Source organism: Neomonachus schauinslandi, chromosome 2 (genome assembly GCF_002201575.2).
Source record: "Neomonachus schauinslandi chromosome 2, ASM220157v2, whole genome shotgun sequence".
NCBI classification, from domain to species: Eukaryota; Metazoa; Chordata; class Mammalia; order Carnivora; family Phocidae; genus Neomonachus; species Neomonachus schauinslandi.
Window position 1 is genome coordinate 187592267 of NC_058404.1, and position 22202 is coordinate 187614468.

A 22202-nucleotide genomic window follows, 5' to 3' on the forward strand; every position below is an offset into this window, starting at 1 on the left:
GAGAATAATACAATAGGCATGAGACTTAACAGACATAAAAAGGATTCTGAGCTTGCTAAAAGGCCCCTGTTTCGTTTGAACCCTAAAAATACAGTATGAAGTATCCAAGCATCATTTTTTTCTTGGCTGGTAACCTATTTGTTATGCTGGATATAGTGTTAAAATATTAGCTATAGGAGTGCTATATGAATTGTATCTATAGCTCCCTTTATTTTGTTCTTTACAGACAGAAGAAAAAAGTATATTCTACAATGTTTGGTAATTCATCTGGAGACCAGCAGTCTCTAGGTCTCCGTAATCACTGTTTTTGGTAACACAGGGGAAATATCACATGAAGTAAGAAATTACCTGAACAACGGAATTTCTTGCTTTTGATTTGTCCGATTCTTTTGTTTGCCAGACGCCGGGGGCTGGTGCAGCGGGCACCACTGGTCTCGATGGGGTTGGTATGGAGATAATCCGCCAGCCACTTGAGATGGCAGTCACAAATAAAGGGGTTCTGGGCCAAATGCCTTTCAGAAACACAGACAGAACACTTTTATACATGACTTGCAATGAACTCAACTCTCAAATTCACAGTGAGGACAGCAGTCATCATATTTGATCCAAGCCATATATACATACATGGTTTGAATGGCCCGGAGAGGTGAAAAAGTCCCCTTGGCAATGGTCTGAAGCTTGTTGTCGTACAAGGAGAGAAGGTTCAAGTTGTGCAGATCCTGAAAAGCATCTACCCGAAGGCAGTTTATCTTGTTGGCATTCAATAATCTGTTTGATCAAATAGTTGCAGAATTAAAGTGTAGCATCTCGTTAACCCACCTTCAAGATTCTGTCCTTCTTGAGAAATACAAGAAATCAAGAAATAACATTTCTCTGAACCTCAACACTAGCATTTTAACTGGAATAATTTAGGTACCACAGGTGGAAGATATTCCAGATAAAGCAAGGGTCACGCGGTTTAATGAATGCCTAAATCTAGTGGTACTTACACATTTATTCAATAAAAATTATTCAACATATTCTCTGGAAGATGAAGAGGTAGGGCAGTAGACAAAGGTGGGTGAGACCGAACGTCTCCTGTCAAGGATGCCATAAAAATTTGCATAGAACATTAGTCTCTCTAGCTGCTCTGTGAAGAAATTCAGTCTATTTTCAAAACAGAAGCCAGAGTGGCCTTTTAAAACACAGGCCACTTTCTCTCAAAGCCAGGCAGCAACTCCCAAATTGTTCAGAGGGAAGCCAAGGTCCTGACAAATTGCTTCAATGCCCAGTAGGACCATTAGCGCCCCCTTCTGAACTCCTAATACCTCTAATACCTCTAATATAATACCTAATTATATTACCTCTATATACCTCTCCCCTGGCTGCTTCAGCTCCAGCCACACATGTCTCTTTGTGGGGGTCTCTGCTTGGAATGTTCTTTCCCTTGAGGTCTGACTATTCTGCTTCTTTGAGTCTGTTGCAATCTTACTGTCTCAATTCAGCCTACCCTGACTCCTCTCTTCAATACCATCACCTGTGTTTGCCCCACCTCAACCTCTAGCACACACAATTCCTTTACTATGATCTGTTTATTTTTTTCTATTTTCTTAAATACGTATTTCTCTCTGTTACATATGATTTACTTATTACATTATTGCTGCCATTTGTATGTTCTCCCCAGATAGGCATTTTTGTTTGTGCCAAGCACATACAAGGTGCTCCATAAATATGTTGTTGACTGAACACTTCATGATCCTCTTGGAGAGTGACATGATTCATAACCCTATTAAAGGCCCTGGTCCTGCAGTATAAATACCCATTTAACTTGGTTTAACACAATATGCCACAAACTCATTTTTTTTCCAACATGCTATCAATATTTGACTTCAATATTCTATGGAACTGTGGTTTACAAATCATACTTTGGCAAACGCCATTCTTGTAGGTTGTATGGGATCGTGTCTGGGTTTTTATGCATGTTGGACTCCCTTTGGGAATACACTTGCCTTGCCCTCCACCTTCCTCAACACTCTGGCCTATCATGACTGTGCGGGAAGCTCACCTTTTTCAGAAGCTTCTACCCAACTAAAGTATTTCTTCCTCTAGGTCCCTAAGGAACTTATTCAGTGCTACTTAGTCTTGGCACCTCCTTTCTGTAGGCCTACGTGTTTGCCCAAAGGTGGATTAGTGACCTCCTTGGGCAGAGAATTTTTTTTGATACTTTTATCTCTATTAGCATTTATTTTACTGCTTTGATACTTAAGACTTGAACAAATATTTAGTAGCTCAAAAAATATGTGCTCTGTCATTTGGATTTGTATGCCTTCTTATTTAACACACTGAAAAATGTTTTCCCTTTTGTCCACCAAGAATCTCTATTTTTAATTAACATAGGGTATTTCTTCTGCTTTACTTGCTTTTTTAGGTATCCACACACATGCAAAGCTGTGACTTCCTCGGGATAATTCTCTTCGCCCTTTTTTTTTTTTTAACCTCCCTTTAGGACCTGACACTTTAGTCTTCTCTGTGGTCCTCATAATGGTTTCTTAAAAGCTTAGGAACTGGTTTCAGGTATGGACTGGTAATCCCATTTCTCCACTGCACCACAACACAGGTCACACTGACGGTGTTCCCCAATCTGTCAGCTAACTGAAGGAGTCAGAGAGCAGAAATAAGGAGAAGGAAAAAGTGGGGAGCACTGAAGACAATTGAAGAAAGTGCTGTTTTGAGCATTTTGTACTTACTTTAAATTATGTGGTCAGCAAAGTAGGAGAAAGAAAGTATTGCACACACTACTTCCTTTTGCTCTTTCCATTTACCTACTTCTTTTCCCTAGTACCTCATCTGTTCAAGCAAATCTAAGATGCTTAACCAAGTTCTCAGCTAGCCAGAAAGAGACAATTGTGTTGCTTTAGCCCTGGCAGGCTTAGGAACTGGCCTTCATCTAGAGATAACATATCAGGCTGAGGGACAAAGATAGCTTTTTAAGTAAGATTTATCTGTATACAGATCCCATGGTTTATTAACCTGGTTGTTACATCAGCCACCAATAAGTATGTGTGGAAGGAAAAAGAAGGTACTATTTAAGTGTTAGTACTAGACAGGCAAGCGATAGCAAGAGATTGCAAGTAAATGGCAAACATAATAGTGCTAGGAAAAGGTAGAAGAATGACAGAGAAGCAAATAACACACAGGTAATACCTGGCTATAGCATCTAGATATACCTATAATGTGTATAATGTATATAGAGTCATTCTATTAAAGATCAGAAGCAATATTTGCAGAGCCCACCTCAAAGGTTAAAAAATAATTTGAAACCCAAATAAAGACATTAGGTCATAAGGATCAGTATTTTTCATGACTTACTGGTCTGTTGTAAAATCAGTTTATTAGGTTGCACAGTACTAAAGAGACAGAAAAAGAGAGACCAGAGCGAGAGACAGAGAATGCAGTAAAATGGAGAGTACTATACATAGTAAAGGTAAATATTGTTTTGTTAACAATTTGCTTCATTTGTGTGCATCTGTGTGTTGTGTAGGAAAACTGGGTTGTGATATAAAATATGTTTCTGGATAATGATGAAAATTTAAAATATGAATATTAGGATATAATTATAACTTACATTGATCAAGTAAGGAAAAAGATCTACATTTGGGAAATCTGTGGGATTAGGAGTAAATTTTTGCCAAATCAATGATACAAATCCCAACACCAACAAATGTATACCAAAAGAGAAAATAATATTTTAAACTTCAGAATTTTAAGGTAGACTGACTATGAACTAGTTGAGAGAGGACAGTACATCATACTCATCTTTGTATCCACAGCAGCCCCAAAGGAGGAATTCTATGTATGTTTGGTGATTTGAAGAGAATTTGATGATCTAACACTAACCATCTTAAGACTAGCGTATTTTTTCCAATTTCCTTTTCATATGAGCATTCACTAAAACACCTGTGGTCAAGTTTTGTTCTTATACATATATGTATGGTACATTCTTCTTTTGAGACAAAGAAGAGGTAGCTACTCTCTAAGCAGAATGGTTTTTAGAAGATGCAGGCCAGGGATTTACAGATAATTTTCTGAGTAAACACCAGTTGGAGTGCTCCTGCTGTGTTCTGGGACCTCTGGGTTGGGGGCACGGTATTCCAGCATTGTCCCTCCTGCAGATGCTTTGGACAAAGGTGGATAAACCTCTCACTATGTCACTCTCCTTCCCAACTATTGTTAAATCAAAACAGAGAGTTTCACAAAGGGCAGAGACCGCACAAGCTTTTAATGACAGAGTAGCCAAGAAGCCTACATTTGTGACAGGGTGGACAGAAAGGTTTTAAGACAACTTCAAAGTGCCGTGTCTTCAAATAAATAACACCCATCAATGTTAGTTGCACTATACTAATCTTTTCCATTTCATTAAACTATGTCATTTGGGGTTGAGCTTTTCTGAAGTCTCCACGAAACCATGAGAGTGTACACTGACTAAAATATAACGTTTGGTTCAACAGATCAGAAACTATCAAATACTTACAGTAACTGTAAGGAAAACAGTCCTTCAAATAAACTTTTTGGGAGTTCTGTGATTTTATTTCCATAGAGGACACTGAAAAAACATGATTTAAATGAAAAAAAATTAGACATCAAGCCAGTGTAACAAATTGATCCAACACATATGTATTCAGGCATATAGGAGGTTAGTAAGCACTCCATATATCATAAAAGCTACAGTTGAGTAAACAAACTTCAATTTGCAAATGTGTTTTTTCCTGATTATAGATCATATATATGCTTATGGCAGAGAGTTTAGAAATCACTGAAAAACAGGGGCACCTGGGTGACTCAGTCAGTTAAGCGTCCAACTCTTGATTTTGGCTCAGGTCATGATCTCAGGGTCATAAGATCAAGCCCTGAGTTGTACTCCACACTCAGTGGGGAGTCTTCTTAAGATTCTCTCTCTCTCTTTCCCTCTGTCCCTCCTCCCGCTCACACTCTCTCTCTAAAATAAATAAATCTTTTAAAAAAATAAAGCACTAAAAAATAAGAAAAATTAACAAAAATGAACACAATTCATAATTTTATTGCTCTTTCTTAGAAATGTCCACTGTTCAATTGTCATGTTTTGCAACACACACACACACACACACACAGTTCATATATAATGAGTTCATACTATAGTAACAAAGGAGAACACTAAATGTGGAATTCATTACTTATTAAAGGGATGAGTTTTAGGCTTATCATATTGGTAAAAAATGAAAGGAATCTAGATAAAGGTAAGGTTTTTGCTACATAATGTGTATGTTTGAGAAATGTTAAGATCTGTGAAGAAAGTGATCACTAATATGATTACAGAAACATTTTTGAAATGTACGTTTCTCCAAAAATATGAACAGGAATGCATCCTCATGGTATACACCTCTGATCAACCACTAAGTGTAGCCACCAAGTGCAAGCACATGGCTTAGACCCTTCAAGTACACCTGGCGCCTAATGTTGATTTGAGTATGCAGTGACATTGTAACATTGGATTGATGAGTGATCATTGTTGGATGAGTGAGATGAAGAAATAAATTAGCAAGGGGACAAATAAAGGAATAATTAGCAAACTGGGTGAAATGAGGGGATTTCAACAACAAATGAATAGAAATATGTTGACTCATCATATTGGCTCTTAACAATAATTCTGAAATGATGCTTATCTACTTTTAACCCCCAAAAGAAGGGAACCACAATTATGAATAGGAAAAGATGGAAATTATAGTCCTTAGGGGGATAATATGGCAATATATATCAAGAGCTGTAAGGACATTTATAAAAATTTTTACTTAGTTTCACTCTTAAGAGCTTAAGAAAATAATCAGAGAAAGACACAATATTTTATGCACAAAATGTTAATCATACTATAATTTATAACAATGAAAAAATACACACAAATAAAATGTCTCCAAGTCCCAAAAAAGGTATTAAATGCATATTTCACATTGATAAAAATTGTATTTTGAAGAGTAATGACATTCAAGTGTTGATATAATGTTAAATTTGAAAAAAATAATAAAGTAGTATATTATAGTATGATCTTAATTTTGTTTAGAAAAATATATACATGTATACATAGGAAAAAGCAGAAAATCTCTGGATGGCAGGCAATTTGCTATTCAGAGGTGATTTTAATTTGCATCTATATATTTTTCTTTATTTTTATATTCTCTGCAATGATCTTATTTCTTCTAAAAATGAGAAAAATAATTTCTTGGAAAGGACATGAAGGATGTCATAATATGTAAAGGAAAAAGCTGAAATAAAATCTAAATAATTAATATGTTTGGCAACAGTACATGATTTCTGTTTGGAAAGGAAGAAAATAACAATACAAGAGAAGTGAATATGAGTGAAGGAAAGCTATTGTTTCCTTCTAAGATGTCAGTGAGAGGTGGGATGTATTACAATATAGGAAGGAAATTCTCAAGGGAATAAATAAATATAGCTGTACACTATATTGTGTAAGGAGGCATTCCATTTGTATAGATCTCAGTGGCATAGTTATATAGTATAACAAAAAATTCACTTGTGCAGAATATAGATGCTTTGGAAAAGGTAAATCATTAGAGAAGAAGCCATTTAAAAAAATCAAAGAATAAAAGAGTGAATTCTGTATTGTCAGGGTCAAAGAGGTAAGGGAATTAAAAAGGATAAGCAACAATAATTGTATTATTTAAGGTCAGAAATAAGAGACGAGAGGGCTTTTGGAAACACACATGAGCAGATCAAGGCAACACCGTTTCAGGATATTCAATGCAATATCATTCAACTGATTAATTTAACAATAGATACCATATACTTATTATGTGCCAAGAGCTTTACTAGGTTCTAAGCTTGGTGTCCAGTTATGCTGAATCCAACTGTTACTTGTTGAATGATCATCATTTGCCCTTGTGCCACCAGACTAATACAAGTGAGGTGAATGAAGTATTATTTCAAAGAGCAGCCCAAAATAGCAATTTTGAATACTGAAGGAATTTCATATTTTGAGCCCATTGAAATATAAAAAGGAAATAGGATGCATATAAATTGTGGGGGACCCATAAAAGAATTAAGGAGCAAGTTATGAAACTAGAAATCAACTGTAAGAAAAAAATGTGGAAAGAGCACAAATACATGGAGGTAAAATAACATGCTACTAAATGATAAATGAGTCAACCAAGAAATCAAAGAGGAGATAAAAAAAATACACAGAGACAAATGAAAATGAAAACATGATGGTCCAAAATCTTTAGGACACAGCAAAAGCTATCCTAAGAGGGAAGTTTATAGCAACACAGGCCTTCCTCAAAAAGCAAGAGAAAATCTCAAATGAATAACCTAACTTAACACCAGAAGGAGCTAGAAAAAGAAAAATAAATAAAACTCCAAACCAGCAGAAAGAATAAAGATCAGAGGAGAAATAAATGAAATAGAAATTAAACAACGATAGAACAGATCAATGAAATAAGGAGTTGCTTCTTGAAAAGATCTACAAAATTGATAAACCTTTAGCCAGACTCATCAAAAAGAGAGGAAGAGAGAGAGAGAGAGGACTCAAACAAAATCAGAAACAGAAGAGAAATAACAACTCATACCATAAAAATAAAAAGGATTATAAGAAAATATGATGAAAAACTATATGTCAACAAATTGGACAACTTGGAAGAAATGAATAAATTCCTAGAAATATATAACCTCCCAAATGGAATCAGGAAGAAATAAAAAATTTTTTGATTTTATTTTATTATGTTATGTTAATCACCATACATTACATCACTAGTTTTTGATGTAGTGTTCCATGATTCATTGAAGAAATAGAAAATTTGAACAGACTGATTACCAGCAATGAAATTGAATCAGTAATTTAAAAAAACTCCCAACAAACAGAAGTCCAAAACCAGTTGGCTTCACACGTGTATTCTACCAAATATTTAAAGAAGAGTTAATACCTATTCTTCTCAAACTGTTCCAAAAAATAGAAGAGGAAGGGAAGTTTCTAAATTTGTTCTATGAGGCCAGCATTACCTTGATACCAAAACCAGATAAAGACACTACAAAAAAAGAGAGCTACAGGCCAATACCTCTGATAAACATGGATGCTAAAATCTTCAACAAAATATTAGCAAACTGAATCCATTAAAAAAATCATTTACCGGGCGCCTGGGTGGCTCAGTTGGTTAAGCGACTGCCTTTGGCTCAGGTCATGATCCTGGAGTCCCTGGATCGAGTCCCACATCGGGCTCCCTGCTCAGCAAGGAGTCTGCTTCTCTCTCTGACCCTCCCCCCTCTCATGTGCTCTCTCTCTCTCATTCTCTCTGCCTCAAATAAATAAATAAATAAAATCTTAAAAAAAAAATTAAAAAAAATTAAAAAATCATTTACCATGATCAAGTGGGATTTATTCCTGGGATACAATGGTGGTTCATTTTTCTTTTTTTTCTTTTTTTTTTTTTTTTTTAAAGATTTTATTTATTTATTTGAGACAGAGAGAATGAGCGACAGAGAGCATGAGAGGGAGGAGGGTCAGAGGGAGAAGCAGACTCCCTGCCGAGCAGGGAGCCCGATGCGGGACTCGATCCCGGGACTCCAGGATCATGACCTGAGCCGAAGGCAGTCGCTTAACCAACTGAGCCACCCAGGCGCCCTACAATGGTGGTTCAATATTCGCAAATCAATCAACATGGTATATCACATCAACAAGAGAAAGGGTAAAAACCATATGACCATTTCAACAGATGCAGAAAAAAGCATTTGACAAATTACAACACCCATTCATGATGAAGACCCTCAACAAAGTAGGTTTACAGGGAACACATCTCAACATAATAAAGGCCATCTAAGAAAAACCCACAGCTAACATCATCCTCAATGGTGAAAAACTGAGATCCTTTCCCGTAAGGTCAGGAACAAGAATGAAAATGAAGATTTTCATTCAGTGTAGTACTGAAAGCCCTAACCATAGCAATCAGACCAAGAGAAAGAGATAAAAGGCATCCAAATTGGTAAAGAAAAAGTAAAATTTTCACTTATTGCAGATGATATGTTATATATAGAAAACACCACCAAAACACTACTAAAACTGATAAACAAATTCCATAAGGTTGCAGGATACAAAATCAATATATAGACATCTGTTGTGTTTCTATACACTAAATAATGAAGTAGCAGAAAGAGAAATTAAGAGAAAAATCCCATTTGCAATTGCAGCAAAAAGAACAGAATACCTAGGAATAACTTAACAGAGGAGGTGAAAACCTGTACTCTGAAAACTATAAAACATTGATGAAAGAAATTAAAGACAACATAAATAGAAAGATAGTCCATGCTCATGAATTAAAGAATAAGTATTGTTAAAATGTTGATGTTACCCAAAGCAATCTACAGATTTAATGTAATCCCTATCAAAAAAACAATACCGGGAGGAGGATTATGGCAGAGGAGTAGAAGACCTAAACTTCGTCTGGTTCCAGGAATTCAGCTAGATAGGGACCAAACCATTCTGAATGCCTATGAACTCAACAGGAGATCGAAGAAAAGAATAGCAGCAACTCTATGAACAGAAAATTGACCACTTTCTGGAAGGTAGGACTGTGGAGAAGTGAATCCGAGGCAATATTCTGGAAGATAGACCACAAGACCTCCGTCAGGCGCTACCGGCAAGTGATAGAGCAGCAGAGCACAGAATCGGAACTTTTAGAAGTCTGCTCCACTGAGGGATGTCACTCCAGTGGCTAAGCAGGGGTGAAACCCTCGCTGGGACAGTGTGGTCTCAGGACCTTCAGGGTCACAGGAAGACCAGAGGTGCCTGAGTGCGGCAGAGCTCCCAGGTATCGGAGCAGGGAAGCCGGCTGCAGAGACGGAGCCGAGGAGTGGGCTCTCAGCTCGGGGTTGCCATACACCGTGATCCGCGGCACAGTCGGGCCACTGCTCTTCCAGCAGGGACCCAACAAGGGGCAGATCTGGGGAGACTCCCCTTCCTCCCCCGGGAGGAGTGGCGCGGGAGCGCACTGCAGGGATCTGCTGGGTTTGGAGACTCCACAAGGGGTCAGGTGCCAGAGAGAGAAATGCTCGGTCACTGGCCGGGTGAGCACGGAGTGTGGCCAGAGACCAGGGAGATGGGAGTGATTGATTGACTGCTTTTCTCTGGGGGCTCACTGAGGATTGGGGCCCCCGAGTTCTCAGCTCCTCCAGGGTGGAGATTGGGAGGCCGCCATTTTCACTCTCATCCTCCAAAGCTGTACGAAAGCTTGCAGGGAACAAAAGCTCCCGAGAGCAAACCCAAGCAGATGACTTAGCCCAGACTGGCAAGGGCGGGGCAATTCTGCCTCCCGCAAAGACATTTGGGAACCACGGCAACAGGCCCCTCCCCCAGAAGATCAGCAAGAACAGCCAGCCAAGACCAAGTTTACGGATCAATGAGAATGGCAGAACTCCAGTGCTAGGGGAATACAGCAAATAGAATTCATGGCTTTTTTCCCCATGATTCTTTAGTCTCTCAAAATTAATTTTTTTCTTTTTCTTTTTTTTTTTTGAATTTTTCTTTTTCCCTTTTTCAACCAACATCTTATCAATCCCTTTTTTATAAAAATCTTTTTTATTTTTCATTTTTAGAGTCATATTCTATCCCTTCATAGTAGTTAACCTTATTTTTGGTATATATGTAAGTTGTTCTCTCTTTAAAATTTTGGGATACAGTTTCTTCTAACAGACCAAAATATACCGTAAATCTCTATCTAGTGTATGGCTTTGTTCTAGTCTCCTGCCTGATGGCATTCTCTCCTTTTTTTTTTTTTTAATTTCTCTTCTTTCTTTTTTTAACCAACTTATCTTATATTCTTTTATAAAATCTTTGATAATTTTCATCTTTACATTCATATTCCATTCCTTCATCATATTTACCCTTATTTTTGTACATATATAAGCTTCTCTTTCTTTAAAATTTTGGGAGGCAGTTTCTTCTAACAGACCAAAATATGCCCCAAATCTAGTGTGTGGCACTGATCTATTCACCAGCCTGATCATATTTGATCATATTCTTTTTTTTTTTTTAAACTTTTTCTTTCCTTTTTCTTTCTTTCCCTTTCCTTTCCCCTGGTTTCAGGTCTCTTCTGATTTGCTTAGTGTATATTTTTCTGGGGTCATTGTTACCCTGTTAGCATTTTGTTCTCTCATTCATCTATTCTTCTCTGGACAAAATGACAAGACGGAAAAAATCACCCCCCCAAAAAAAGAACAAGAGGCAGTACCGACTGCCAGGGACCTAATCAATACGGACATTAGTAAGATGTCGGAACTAGAGTTCAGAATGATGATTATAAAGATACTAGCTGGGCTTGAAAAAAGCATGGAAGTTATTAGAGAAACTCTTTCTGGAGAAATAAAAGAACTAAAATCTAACCAAGTTGAAATCAAAAAGGAAATCAAAAGACACAGGGTATCAAATTGGATAAAATAACAAGCCCCATCAATATGCTGTCTGCAAGAGACTCATTTTAGACCCAAAGACACCTCCAGATTGAAAGTGAGGGGGTGGAAAACCATTTACCATGCTAATGGACACCAAAAGAAAGCTGGGGTGGCAATCCTTATATCAGACAAATTAGATTTTAAGCCAAAGACTATAATAAGAGATGAGGAAGGACACTATACCATACTTAAAGGGTCTATCCAACAAGAAGATCTAACAATTGTAAATATCTATGTCCCTAACATGGGAGCAGCCAATTATATAAGCCAATTAATAACAAAAGCAAAGAAACACATCGACAACAATACAATAATAGTGGGGACTTTAACAGCCTCCTCACTGAAATGGATAGATCATCTAAGCAAAAGATCAACAAGAAAATAAAGACTTTAAATGACACACTGGACCAAATGGACTTCACAGATATATTCAGAACATTCCATCCCAAAGCAATAGAATACACAATCTTCTCTAGTGCCCGTGGAACAGTCTCCAGAATAGATCACATCCTAGGTCACAAATCAGGTCTCAACTGGTACCAGAAGATTGGGATCATTCCCTGCATATTTTCAGACCACAATGGTTTAAAACAAGAACTCAATCACAAGAGGAAAGTCAGAAAAAACTCAAATACTTGGAGGCTAAAGAGCATCCTACTAAAATGGTGGGGGGTGGGAGGGATGGGGTGGCTGGGTGATAGACATTGCGGAGGGTATGTGCTATGGTGAGCGCTGTGAATTGTGCAAGACTGTTGAATCACAGATCTGTACCTCTGGAACAAATAATACAATATATGTTAAAAAGAAAAAGAAGAAGAAGCTAGCAGGAGGGGAAGAGTGAAGAGGGGGAAATCGGAGGGGGAGAGGAACCATGAGAGATGATGGACTCTGAGAAATAAACTGAGGGTTCTGGAGGGGGCGGGTGGGAGGATGGGTTGGCCTGGTGATGGGTATTGAAGAGGGCACATTCTGCATGGAACACTGGGTGTTATACACAAACAATGAATCATGGAACACTACATCAAAAACTAATGATGTATAATATGGTGATTAATATAACAATAAAAAAATTTTTTAAAAGTTAACACCAGCAAAAAAAAAAAAAAGAATGAATGGGTCAACCAGGAAATTAAAGAAGAATTTAAAAAATTCATGGAAACAAATGAAAATGAAAACACAACTGTTCAAAATCTTTGGGATTCAGCAAAGGCAGTCCTAAGAGGAAAGTGGATAGCAACACAAGCCTTTCTCAAGAAACAAGAAAGGTCTCAAATACACAACCTAACCCTACACCTAAAGGAGCTAGAGAAAAAACAGCAAATAAAACCTAAACCCAGCAGGAGAAGAGAAATAATAAAGATCAGAGCAGAAATCAATGAAATAGAAACCAAAAGAACAGTGGAAATGAGCAACGAAACTAAGAGCTGATACTTTGAAAGAATGAACAAGATTGATAAACCCCTGGCCAGACTTATCAAAAAGAAAAGAGAAATGACCCAAATAAATAAAATCATGAATGAAAGTAGAGAGATCACACCAACACCAAAGAAATACAAACAATTATAAGAACATGTTATGAGCAACTCTATGCCAGCAAATTCGATAATCTGGAAGAAATGGATGCATTCCTAGAGATGTATAAACTACCAAAACTGATCCAGGAAGAAATAGAAAACCTGAACAGACCTATAACCACTAAGGAAATTGAAGCAGTCATCAAAAATTTCCCAACAAACAAGAACCCAGGGCCAGATGGCTTCCCAGGGGAATTCTACCAAACAGTTAAAGAAGAATTAATACCCATTCTTCTGAAACTGTTCCAAAAAATAGAAATGGAAGGGAAACTTCCAAACTCTTTTTATGAGGCCACAATTACCTTGATCCCAAAATCAGACAAAGAGCCCATCAAAAAGGAGAATTACAGACCAAGATCCCTGATGAATATGGATGCAAAAATTCTCACCAAAATACTAGCCAATAGGACCCAACAGTACATTAAAAGGATTATTCACCATGACCAAGTGGGAGTTACTCCTGCGCTGCAAGGTTGGCTCAACATCTGCAAATCAATCAATGTGATATAATACATTAATAAAAGAAAGAACAGGAATCATACGATCCTCTCAAAAGATGCAGAAAAAGCTTTTGACAAAGCACAGCATCCTTTCTTGATCAAAACTCTTCAGAGTATAAGGATAGAGGGCACATACCTCAATATCATAAAAGCCATCTATGAAAAACCCACAGTGAATATCATTTGCAATGCGGAAAAACTGAGAGCTTTCCCCCTAAGGTCAGGAACACAGCAGGGATGTCCACTATCACTACTGTTATTCAACATAGTACTAGAAGTCCTAGCCACAGCAATCAGACAACAAAAAGAAATAAAAGGCATCCGAATCGACAAAGAAGAAGTCAAACTCTCACTCTTTGCAGATGATATATTACTTTATGTGGAAAACCCAAAAGATTCCACCCCAAAACTGCTAGAACTCATATAGGAATTCATTAAAGTGGCAGGATATAAAATCAATGCACAGAAATTAGTGGCATTCCTATATGCCAACAGCAAGACAGAAGAAAGAGAAATTAAGCAGTCGATCCCATTTACAATTGCACCCCAAACCATAAGATACCTAGGAATAAATCTAACCAAAGAGGCAAAGGATCTGTACTCAGAAAACTATAAAAAACTCATGAAAGAAATTGAGGAAGACATAAAGAAATGGAAAAACGTTCCATGCTCATGGATTGGAAGAACAAATATTGTGAAGATGTCAATGCTACCTAGAGCAATCTACATATTTAATGCAATCCCTATCAAAACACCATCCACTTTTTTCAAAGAAATGGAGCAAATAATCTTAAAATTTGTATGGAACCAGAAAAGACCCCGAATAGCCAGAGGAATGTTGAAAAAGAAGAGCAAAGCTGGTGGCATCACAATTCCGGACTTCTAGCTCTATTACAAAGCTGTCATCATCAAGACAGTATGGTACTGGCACAAAAATAGACACATAGATCAATGGATCGGAATAGAGAGCCCAGCAATGGACCCTCAACTCTATGGTTGATATAACTAATCTTCGACAAAGCAGGAAAGAACGTCCAATGGAAAAAAGACAGTCTCTTCAACAAGAGACTGGTGTTGGGAAAATTGGACAGCCACATGCAGAAGAATGAAACTGGACCATTTCCTTACATCACACACAAAAATAGACTCAAAATGGATAAAAGACCTAAATGTGGGACAGGAGTCCATCAAAATCCTAAAGGAGAACACAGGCAGCAACCTCTTTGACCTCAGCTGCAGCAACTTCTTCCTAGAAACATCGCCAAAGGCAAGGGAAGCAAGGGCAAAAATGAACTATTGGGACTTCACCAAGATAAAAAGCTTTTGCACAGCAAAAGAAACAGTCAACAAAACCAAAAGGCAACCAACAGAATGGGAGAAGATATTTGCAAATGACATATCAGATAAAGGGCTACTATCCAAAATCTATAAAGAACTTATCAAACTCAACACCCAAAGAACAAATAATCCAATCAGGAAATGTGCAGAAGACATGAACAGACATTTTTCCAAAGAAGACATCCAAATGGCCAACAGACACATGAAAAAGTGCTCAACCTCACTTGGCATCAGAGAAATCCAGATCAAAACCTCAATGAGATACCACCTCACACCAGTCAGAATGGCTAAAATTAACAAGTCAGGAAATGACAGATGTTGGCGGGGATGTGGAGAAAGGGGATCCCTCCTACACTGTTGGTGGGAATGCAAGCTCGTGCAGGCACTCTGGAAAACATTATGGAAGTTCCTCAAAAAGTTGAAAATAGAGCTACCTTACAACCCAGCAATTGCACTACTGGGTATTTACCCCAAAGATATAAATGTAGGAATCGGAAGGGGTATGTGCACCCCAATGTTTATAGCAGTAATGTCCACAATAGCCAAACTATGGAAAGAGCCAAGATGTCCATCAACCGATGAATGGATAAAGAAGAGTGGTATATATATATAATGGAATATTATGCAGCCATAAAAAGGAATGAAATCTTCCCATTTGCAACGATGTGGATGGAACTGGAGGGTATTATGCTGAGTGAATGAAGTCAATCAGAGAAAGACATGTATCATATGATCTCACTGATATGAGGAATTCTTAATCTCAGGAAACAAACTGAGGGTTGCTGGAGTGGTGGGGGGTGGGAGGGATGGGGTGGCTGGGTGATGGACTTTGGGGAGGGTATGTGCTATGGTGAATGCTATGAATTGTGTAAGACTGTTAAATCACAGACCTGTATCTCTGAAACAAATAATACATTATATTTTTTAAAAAAGAAGAAGATAGTAGTAGGAAGGGTAAAAGGAAGGGGGGGAAATCGGAGGGGGAGATGAACCATGAAAGACTATGGACCCTGAGAACAAACTAAGGGTTCTAGAGGGGAGGGGGGTTGGGGGATGGGTTAGCCTGGTGATGGGTATTAAAGAGGGCACATATTGAATGGAGTACTGGGTGCTATACGGAATGTAAACAATGAATCATGGAACACTACATCAAAAATTAATGATGTAATGTATGGTGATTAACATAACATAATAAAATTGAAAAAATAAAAAATAAAAAGACAAAAAACAAACAAAAAAACCAATAGCATTTTTCACAGAACTAGAATAGATAATCCTAAAATTTGTATGCAACCACAAAAGACCCCAAATAACAAAGAAATGTTGGAAAAGAAGAAAACTGGAGGTATCACAATCCCAGATTTCAAGATATACTACAAATCCATAGTAATCAAAACAGTATGGTGTTGCACAAAAACAGACACATAGATCAACAGAACAAAATAGAAAGCCCAGAAATAAACCTACGATTATATGGTCCATTAATCTTCTACAAGGAAGAAAAGAATATGCTAGGGGGAAAAGACAGTCTCTTCAGCAAATGATGTTGGAAAATCTGGACAGCTACATGCAAAAGAATGAAATTGGACCACTTTCTTACACCATAAACAAAAATAAACTCAAAATGGATAAGGACCTAAATGTGATACCTGAAACCGTAAAATTCCTAGAAGAGAACACAGGCAACAATTTCTCTGACATCAGCTATAGCAACATTTTTCTAGGTATGTCTCCTGAGGCAAGGGAAACAAAAGCAAATATAAACTATTGGGACTACATCAAAATAAAAATCTTCTTCACAGTAAAGGAAACAATCAATAAAACTAAAGGCAATCTACTGAATGGGAGAAGATATTTGCAAATGACATACCCAATAAAGGGTTAGTATCCAAAATATTTAAAAAAACTTACACAACTCAACATCAAAAAACCTCCAAATAATCCAATTAAAAAATGGACTGAATACATGAACAGACATTTCTCCAAGAAGACATACAGATGGCCAGTAGACACATGAAAAGGTGCTCAACATCACTCATCAGGGAAATGCAAATTAAAACCACAATGAAATATCACTTCCTACCTATTAGAATGGCTAGTATTAAAAAGACAAGAAACAACAAGTGTTACAAGGTTGTGGAGAAAAAGGGACTCTCATGAACTATTCTTGGGAATGCAAAATGGTGTATCCACTGTGAAAAACAGTATGGAGTTTCCTCAAAAAGTTAAAAATAGAACTACCATATGATCCAGTAATTCTACTACTGGCTATTTACCCAAAGAATACGAAGACACTAATTCAAAAAGATATACACACCCCTATGTTTATTAGTAGCATTATTTACAATAGCGACAATATGGATCGAAGCAGCCCAAGTGTCCATCAATAAATGAATGGATAAAGAAGAGATGGTTATATATACAATGGAATATTAGCCATTAAAAAGAATGATATCTTGCCATTTGCAATAACATGGAGAGATCTAGAGAGTATAATGCTAAGTGAAATAAACCAGTCAGAGAAAGAAAGATAACATATGATTTCAGTCATACATGGAATTTATGAAACAAAACAAATGGACAAATAGAAAGAGACAAACGAAAGAACAGACTCTTAACTACAGACAGCAAGCTGATAGCTACCAGAGAAGAGGTGAGTGGGGGGATGGGTAAGATACGTGAAGGGGATCAAGAGCATACTTACGATGAGCACTGAGCAATGTACAGAACTGTTGAATCACTATATTATTAATAACTGTATTTAACTATACTGGAATTAAAATTAAAAAAATAAAAGGGAAAAAAGAATTAAGGGATGAATAATTTAGTAGGTTGTTCATTTGGGACGTTTGCTTTAAAGCTTAGCTCAAATAGCACGAATGGAGGTTGAATTAGGAGGTGTGTCTTATTTATATTGTGAAACCAGTTTTTTCCCAACAAATCATTGTTTTCTTTAAGATCATGTTAAAAAAATAGATGTTTGTTGTTAATCAGACAATTTGGGTACACGGGGAAATATGTGAGGATATCACAAAAGGATGAAGGAAATCTGTGTAGGCATTATTTGGGTATATGGACTGTCAATCATAAAAATAATAAATATTAAATGTGATGGGAATGAGATTTCTCTACAAAAAGGTATAGCAATACTAGAGCTGGTATAGTTTTCTTACACACAGTGAGATCAAAATGGTAACAAGAAAAAAGGAGTTGAAAATATAAAAAATCCAAAGACCAGAACAGAGAAGCTGGATGAGAGTCAAAAAATAGGGCCAAAATCCATAAAAATGGGGAAAAGACATGTCATCACATAAAGATATAAAGTGCAAGAAGGCCAGCGAGAATTTGTGCTACATTCCTATGAGGGAAAGAAAATTTTAAAAGAAATTGAAAGATGAAAATGGATTCTGCTGAAAAGAAAATAAATACCTAAGAGATTTGGATAATATCATCCAAATGCCAACAGTGACAAATTGGGTAGCTTCTCTACAGTTTTCTTAGACATAAGTTATATTCAGCATACTGTATACAGTATACAAGTATGCTGATCGAGAATTATTTTACAGTCCATTGGACCAATAGGGAAATCTTAAGGAAACCTTCAGCAGCTCTTGTACCTGCTACCAGAAGGAAGGCTAAGAATTCTAAGCCAAGTTTCACCCCTGCAAGCTTCAAGGTTAAGATAGTAGGAGATACCAACAGCTGGTGGCCGGTCTTTGAAATCTCCTCCCCCTGGTGAAAGCTGGCAGAAAACAGATCTACTACTAAAGAGAAAAAAAAAATTTCAGAACGGAAACCTGTAAGATGGCTATCATGAAAACCGTGTTATGGGCAGACTTCATTATTCAAATAAATGTCAGAGAGCTATACTTATACATTAAAAACAATGTATATCTGAGAATTAAAACACTAAGCAAGTTTAAAGATAATATGATAAAGAGGAAACGAGGTTGCTACATTTTCATTGAAAACCAGCAGTAAAATGTAAAGTACTCGGCGGTTAACATTTAAGAAAAGATCATAGGGATTGTTAATAGAGCAATCAAATTAAAATGCAGCCATCTGTGGACCTCTGTGGAACTGGGCGTTAGTTAGTGAAGAGGGAAATTAGAATAAGCACTACAATAGTTTGCAAGGGGTTAATGAAAAAAAAATAAGAGGAAAACTATTATGTTGAGGCAAACACATTTTCTGGGATAATCAAAATTGAGAAACACACAAATCTACTCAGGAGAAGAGTTTGCCAAGGCCCTCTCTGTTATTTCTGGAATGTTTTGTCTGTGCTTTAACAAGGTCAGTAAGTGAGTGATCTTATCCCCATTTTAGAAATAGATAACTGAGGCACAAGGAAATTAATAACTACTTCAGCCATGTGCCTGGTGAAGTCTTAGAGTCAGCATTTGAACACCAGCCACTTAGTGTCCTAAAGACTATCTTGCTGAGCCACTATGCTATACTACTAAAAAACTTCTTTATTTTGTACTATAAAATTGTTTCCCAACCAGTCAATGGAAAACAATAAAAGATGTTTACAGACAATGCCTAATATGCTAATATACTGAATCCCTAAGAAATTATTATTAAATATTATAGAAATATTGTTGATGTCACAAAGAGGGCAATAAAAAGCACTGAGGATAAAAGGATCCAATAGTACATGTATTCTGAATGACATTTTTCATTAATATGTAATATATTAAGTTAATAATAAAATATATTAATATATCAATAATATATAGTAATAATATGTAATAAAATAAATTTTAACATTAATCAAAATAAATGTTAATGCAATTATTTAATAGGAGAGACCTTTATTTATGTAAGTAATCTCTGCACCCAAAGTGGGGCTTGAACTCATGACCCTGAGATCAAGAGTCATATGCTCTACTGACTGAGCCAGCCAGGCACCCTTAATAGGAGAGACCTTTAAAACATTCAATAAATCAAGCCCGATTTTCTCTAAGATATACTATTTTGGTAATTGAGTAATGATTTAAAATAGTTCTTTTTATTTAGTAAAATGCATTAGAGGTATTTGGCATCATATCACCTTTAATTATTTTTGCTTCTTTAGCAAATGCAGTGACTACATTAAAATGGCTAAGTGCGTGAGTACAGTTCTAGAAAGACATGTGAGAGAAACCTGTACAAGCAAACACTTGATTTAAAAAAGAGAAGGGCTAGGGGCGCCTGGGTGGCTCAGTTGGTTAAGCGACTGCCTTCGGCTCAGGTCATGATCCTGGAGTCCCAGGATCGAGTCCCGCATCGGGCTCCCTGCTCGGCAGGGAGTCTGCTTCTCCCTCTGACCCTCCCCCCTCTCATGTGCTCTCTCTCATTCTCTCTCTCTCAAATAAATAAATAAAATCTTTAAAAAAATAAATAAATAAAGAAGGGCTGCCTATCTGCATGGCTCTCGCAGTTACCCACACTCTCCCCTGGAAGTCACTCCACTCCTTCTGGAAGATTTAAACCCTGGCTCACTATTACATTATGCTCTCCAACCCCACTCTTTTCCCGCAAACCTATAATCTGTCAACATCTTTTGTCCCTCCATCCTCGTGGTTGTGTCCTAGACCTTGCCGCTATCAACAACTTCAACCTCTGCATAATTTCAAGTTCAACCTTCTGCCTCCCTCCAGTCACATTTTTTTCTTGAATTTTCTTTTTTTTTTTTTTAAAGATTTTATTTATTTATTTGACAGAGAGAGAGAGACAGCTAGAGAGGGAACACAAGCAGGGGGAGTGGGAGAGGGAGAAGCAGGCTTCCCGCGGAGCAGGGAGCCCGATGCGGGGCTCGATCCCAGGACCCTGGGACCATGACCTGAGTCGAAGGCAGACACCTAACGACTGAGCCACCCAGGAGCCCCTTTCTTGCACTTTCTTGAAACCCTCAGCACATTCTTGTCTCAGAGCCTTCATATTTAGCTGTTCTCTGCGTCTCTAATGCTCTTTCTCTATGCATCTGCATAGCTCATTCCTGGAGTCTTCAGGTCTTTGCCCAGTATCACCTTCTTGGGAGGCCTTTACTGACCATCCTGTTTAAAGTTTCAGCTCTCCTCCCCACTGGCACTCCTATCACTTCTGCTTGCTTTATTTTCCTTCACAACACTTTTTTTTTTTTTTTAGTAGGTTCCACACACAGCATGGAGCCCCATGTGGGACTTGAACTCAGGATGCTGAGCTCATGACCTGAGCTGAGATCAAGAGTTGGACTTTTAATTGAGTGAGCCGCCCAGCATTTTATAATCATCAGATATAATACATCATCTGACCAGTATCTAGTTTATCGTTGGTCATCTCCATGAGGGAGGGACTTTTGTACTTTGTTCACTCATGCATCCCCAGAGCCTTGAGTAGGGTTAGGACACAACAGGGTCCCTACACATCTCTGTGGAATGTATGATTTTGGTGAAATGAAGAGAAAGGCTATTGCAGGTCTGGAGAGTTATACACTTTATGAAGGGGTAAATAAATTAATCTTTGGAAGGGTCAATTCAAAAGTTGAACACAATGAGGAAAATGATACCAGCTGTAATATGTGGACTCTCTCTCTAGTATAGCTGTTTGATACTCTTCATAAAGTATCTGCTTTCTGATGTTACGGGGCAGTATGTGGGTAATTCCACTTCTGGAAAACAGTTCCTACTCTTCTGCATACTGCTAGGTTTCAAACTAGAAATTCCCCAGTGACTTAACGCATTGACTAAAAGTCAGTTCTATAGGGAAAGGTAACGCTTTGTTACAGCTTTCTGAAAAACTGTGTACATGGTGCTCTGGTCAGGAAGATTAAGATTTCATTTCAGCAAGTATGTTCTTTTACATATGTTATTTCTCTTATTATTTGCTATGAGTCTATTATATTTATATGGGTAGGTATGTAATAATTTATAAAATTAGTTGTAACTATGTGTTTATTAATAAATCTAATATATAAGATTAATATAACACATTACTATATCAATAAAATGTAATATATAGTAGAATAAAATACATAACATAGTAGTTAATAAATGTGTATTCTATATATTAAATATAATCTATAATATAATAAATATAGAAACAAATTATATGTTCTATTTATTATTTATTTTATTTTTCTTATTATTTCTTTTTATCATTTATTTTAATTCTCACAGCCAGAAGGTGTCAATTAACATTAAGGCAATAGCTTAATAGTAAACTGCAAGCAAACAGATCTACATAAGAATTCTCTAACCGTTTCTCTCTCTTTTGACATTTACTGGTTTTCTTTGAGGCACAGATACTTGAAGGACCAGGCATTGGTACAATGACTTGACTTGTGTTCTGTCCTTTTGTGTGG

The 22202-nt window shown here is 37.1% G+C and overlaps 1 protein-coding gene across 4 annotated transcripts in view; it reads right to left on the minus strand.

Annotated features, from left to right (window-relative positions):
- The window catches only part of SLIT2 (slit guidance ligand 2), a 361031-nt gene that overhangs the window by 84513 nt on the left and 254316 nt on the right, over positions 1–22202 (minus strand). For all 4 annotated transcript variants that reach the window (XM_021679394.2, XM_021679393.2, XM_021679397.2 and 1 more), the window contains 3 exons: positions 4511–4582; positions 625–768; positions 349–512 (listed from right to left, as the gene is read on the minus strand). In XM_021679394.2, coding sequence (XP_021535069.1) covers positions 349–512; positions 625–768; positions 4511–4582 — 380 coding nt within the window. The remainder of the gene's footprint in view (positions 1–348; positions 513–624; positions 769–4510; positions 4583–22202) is intronic.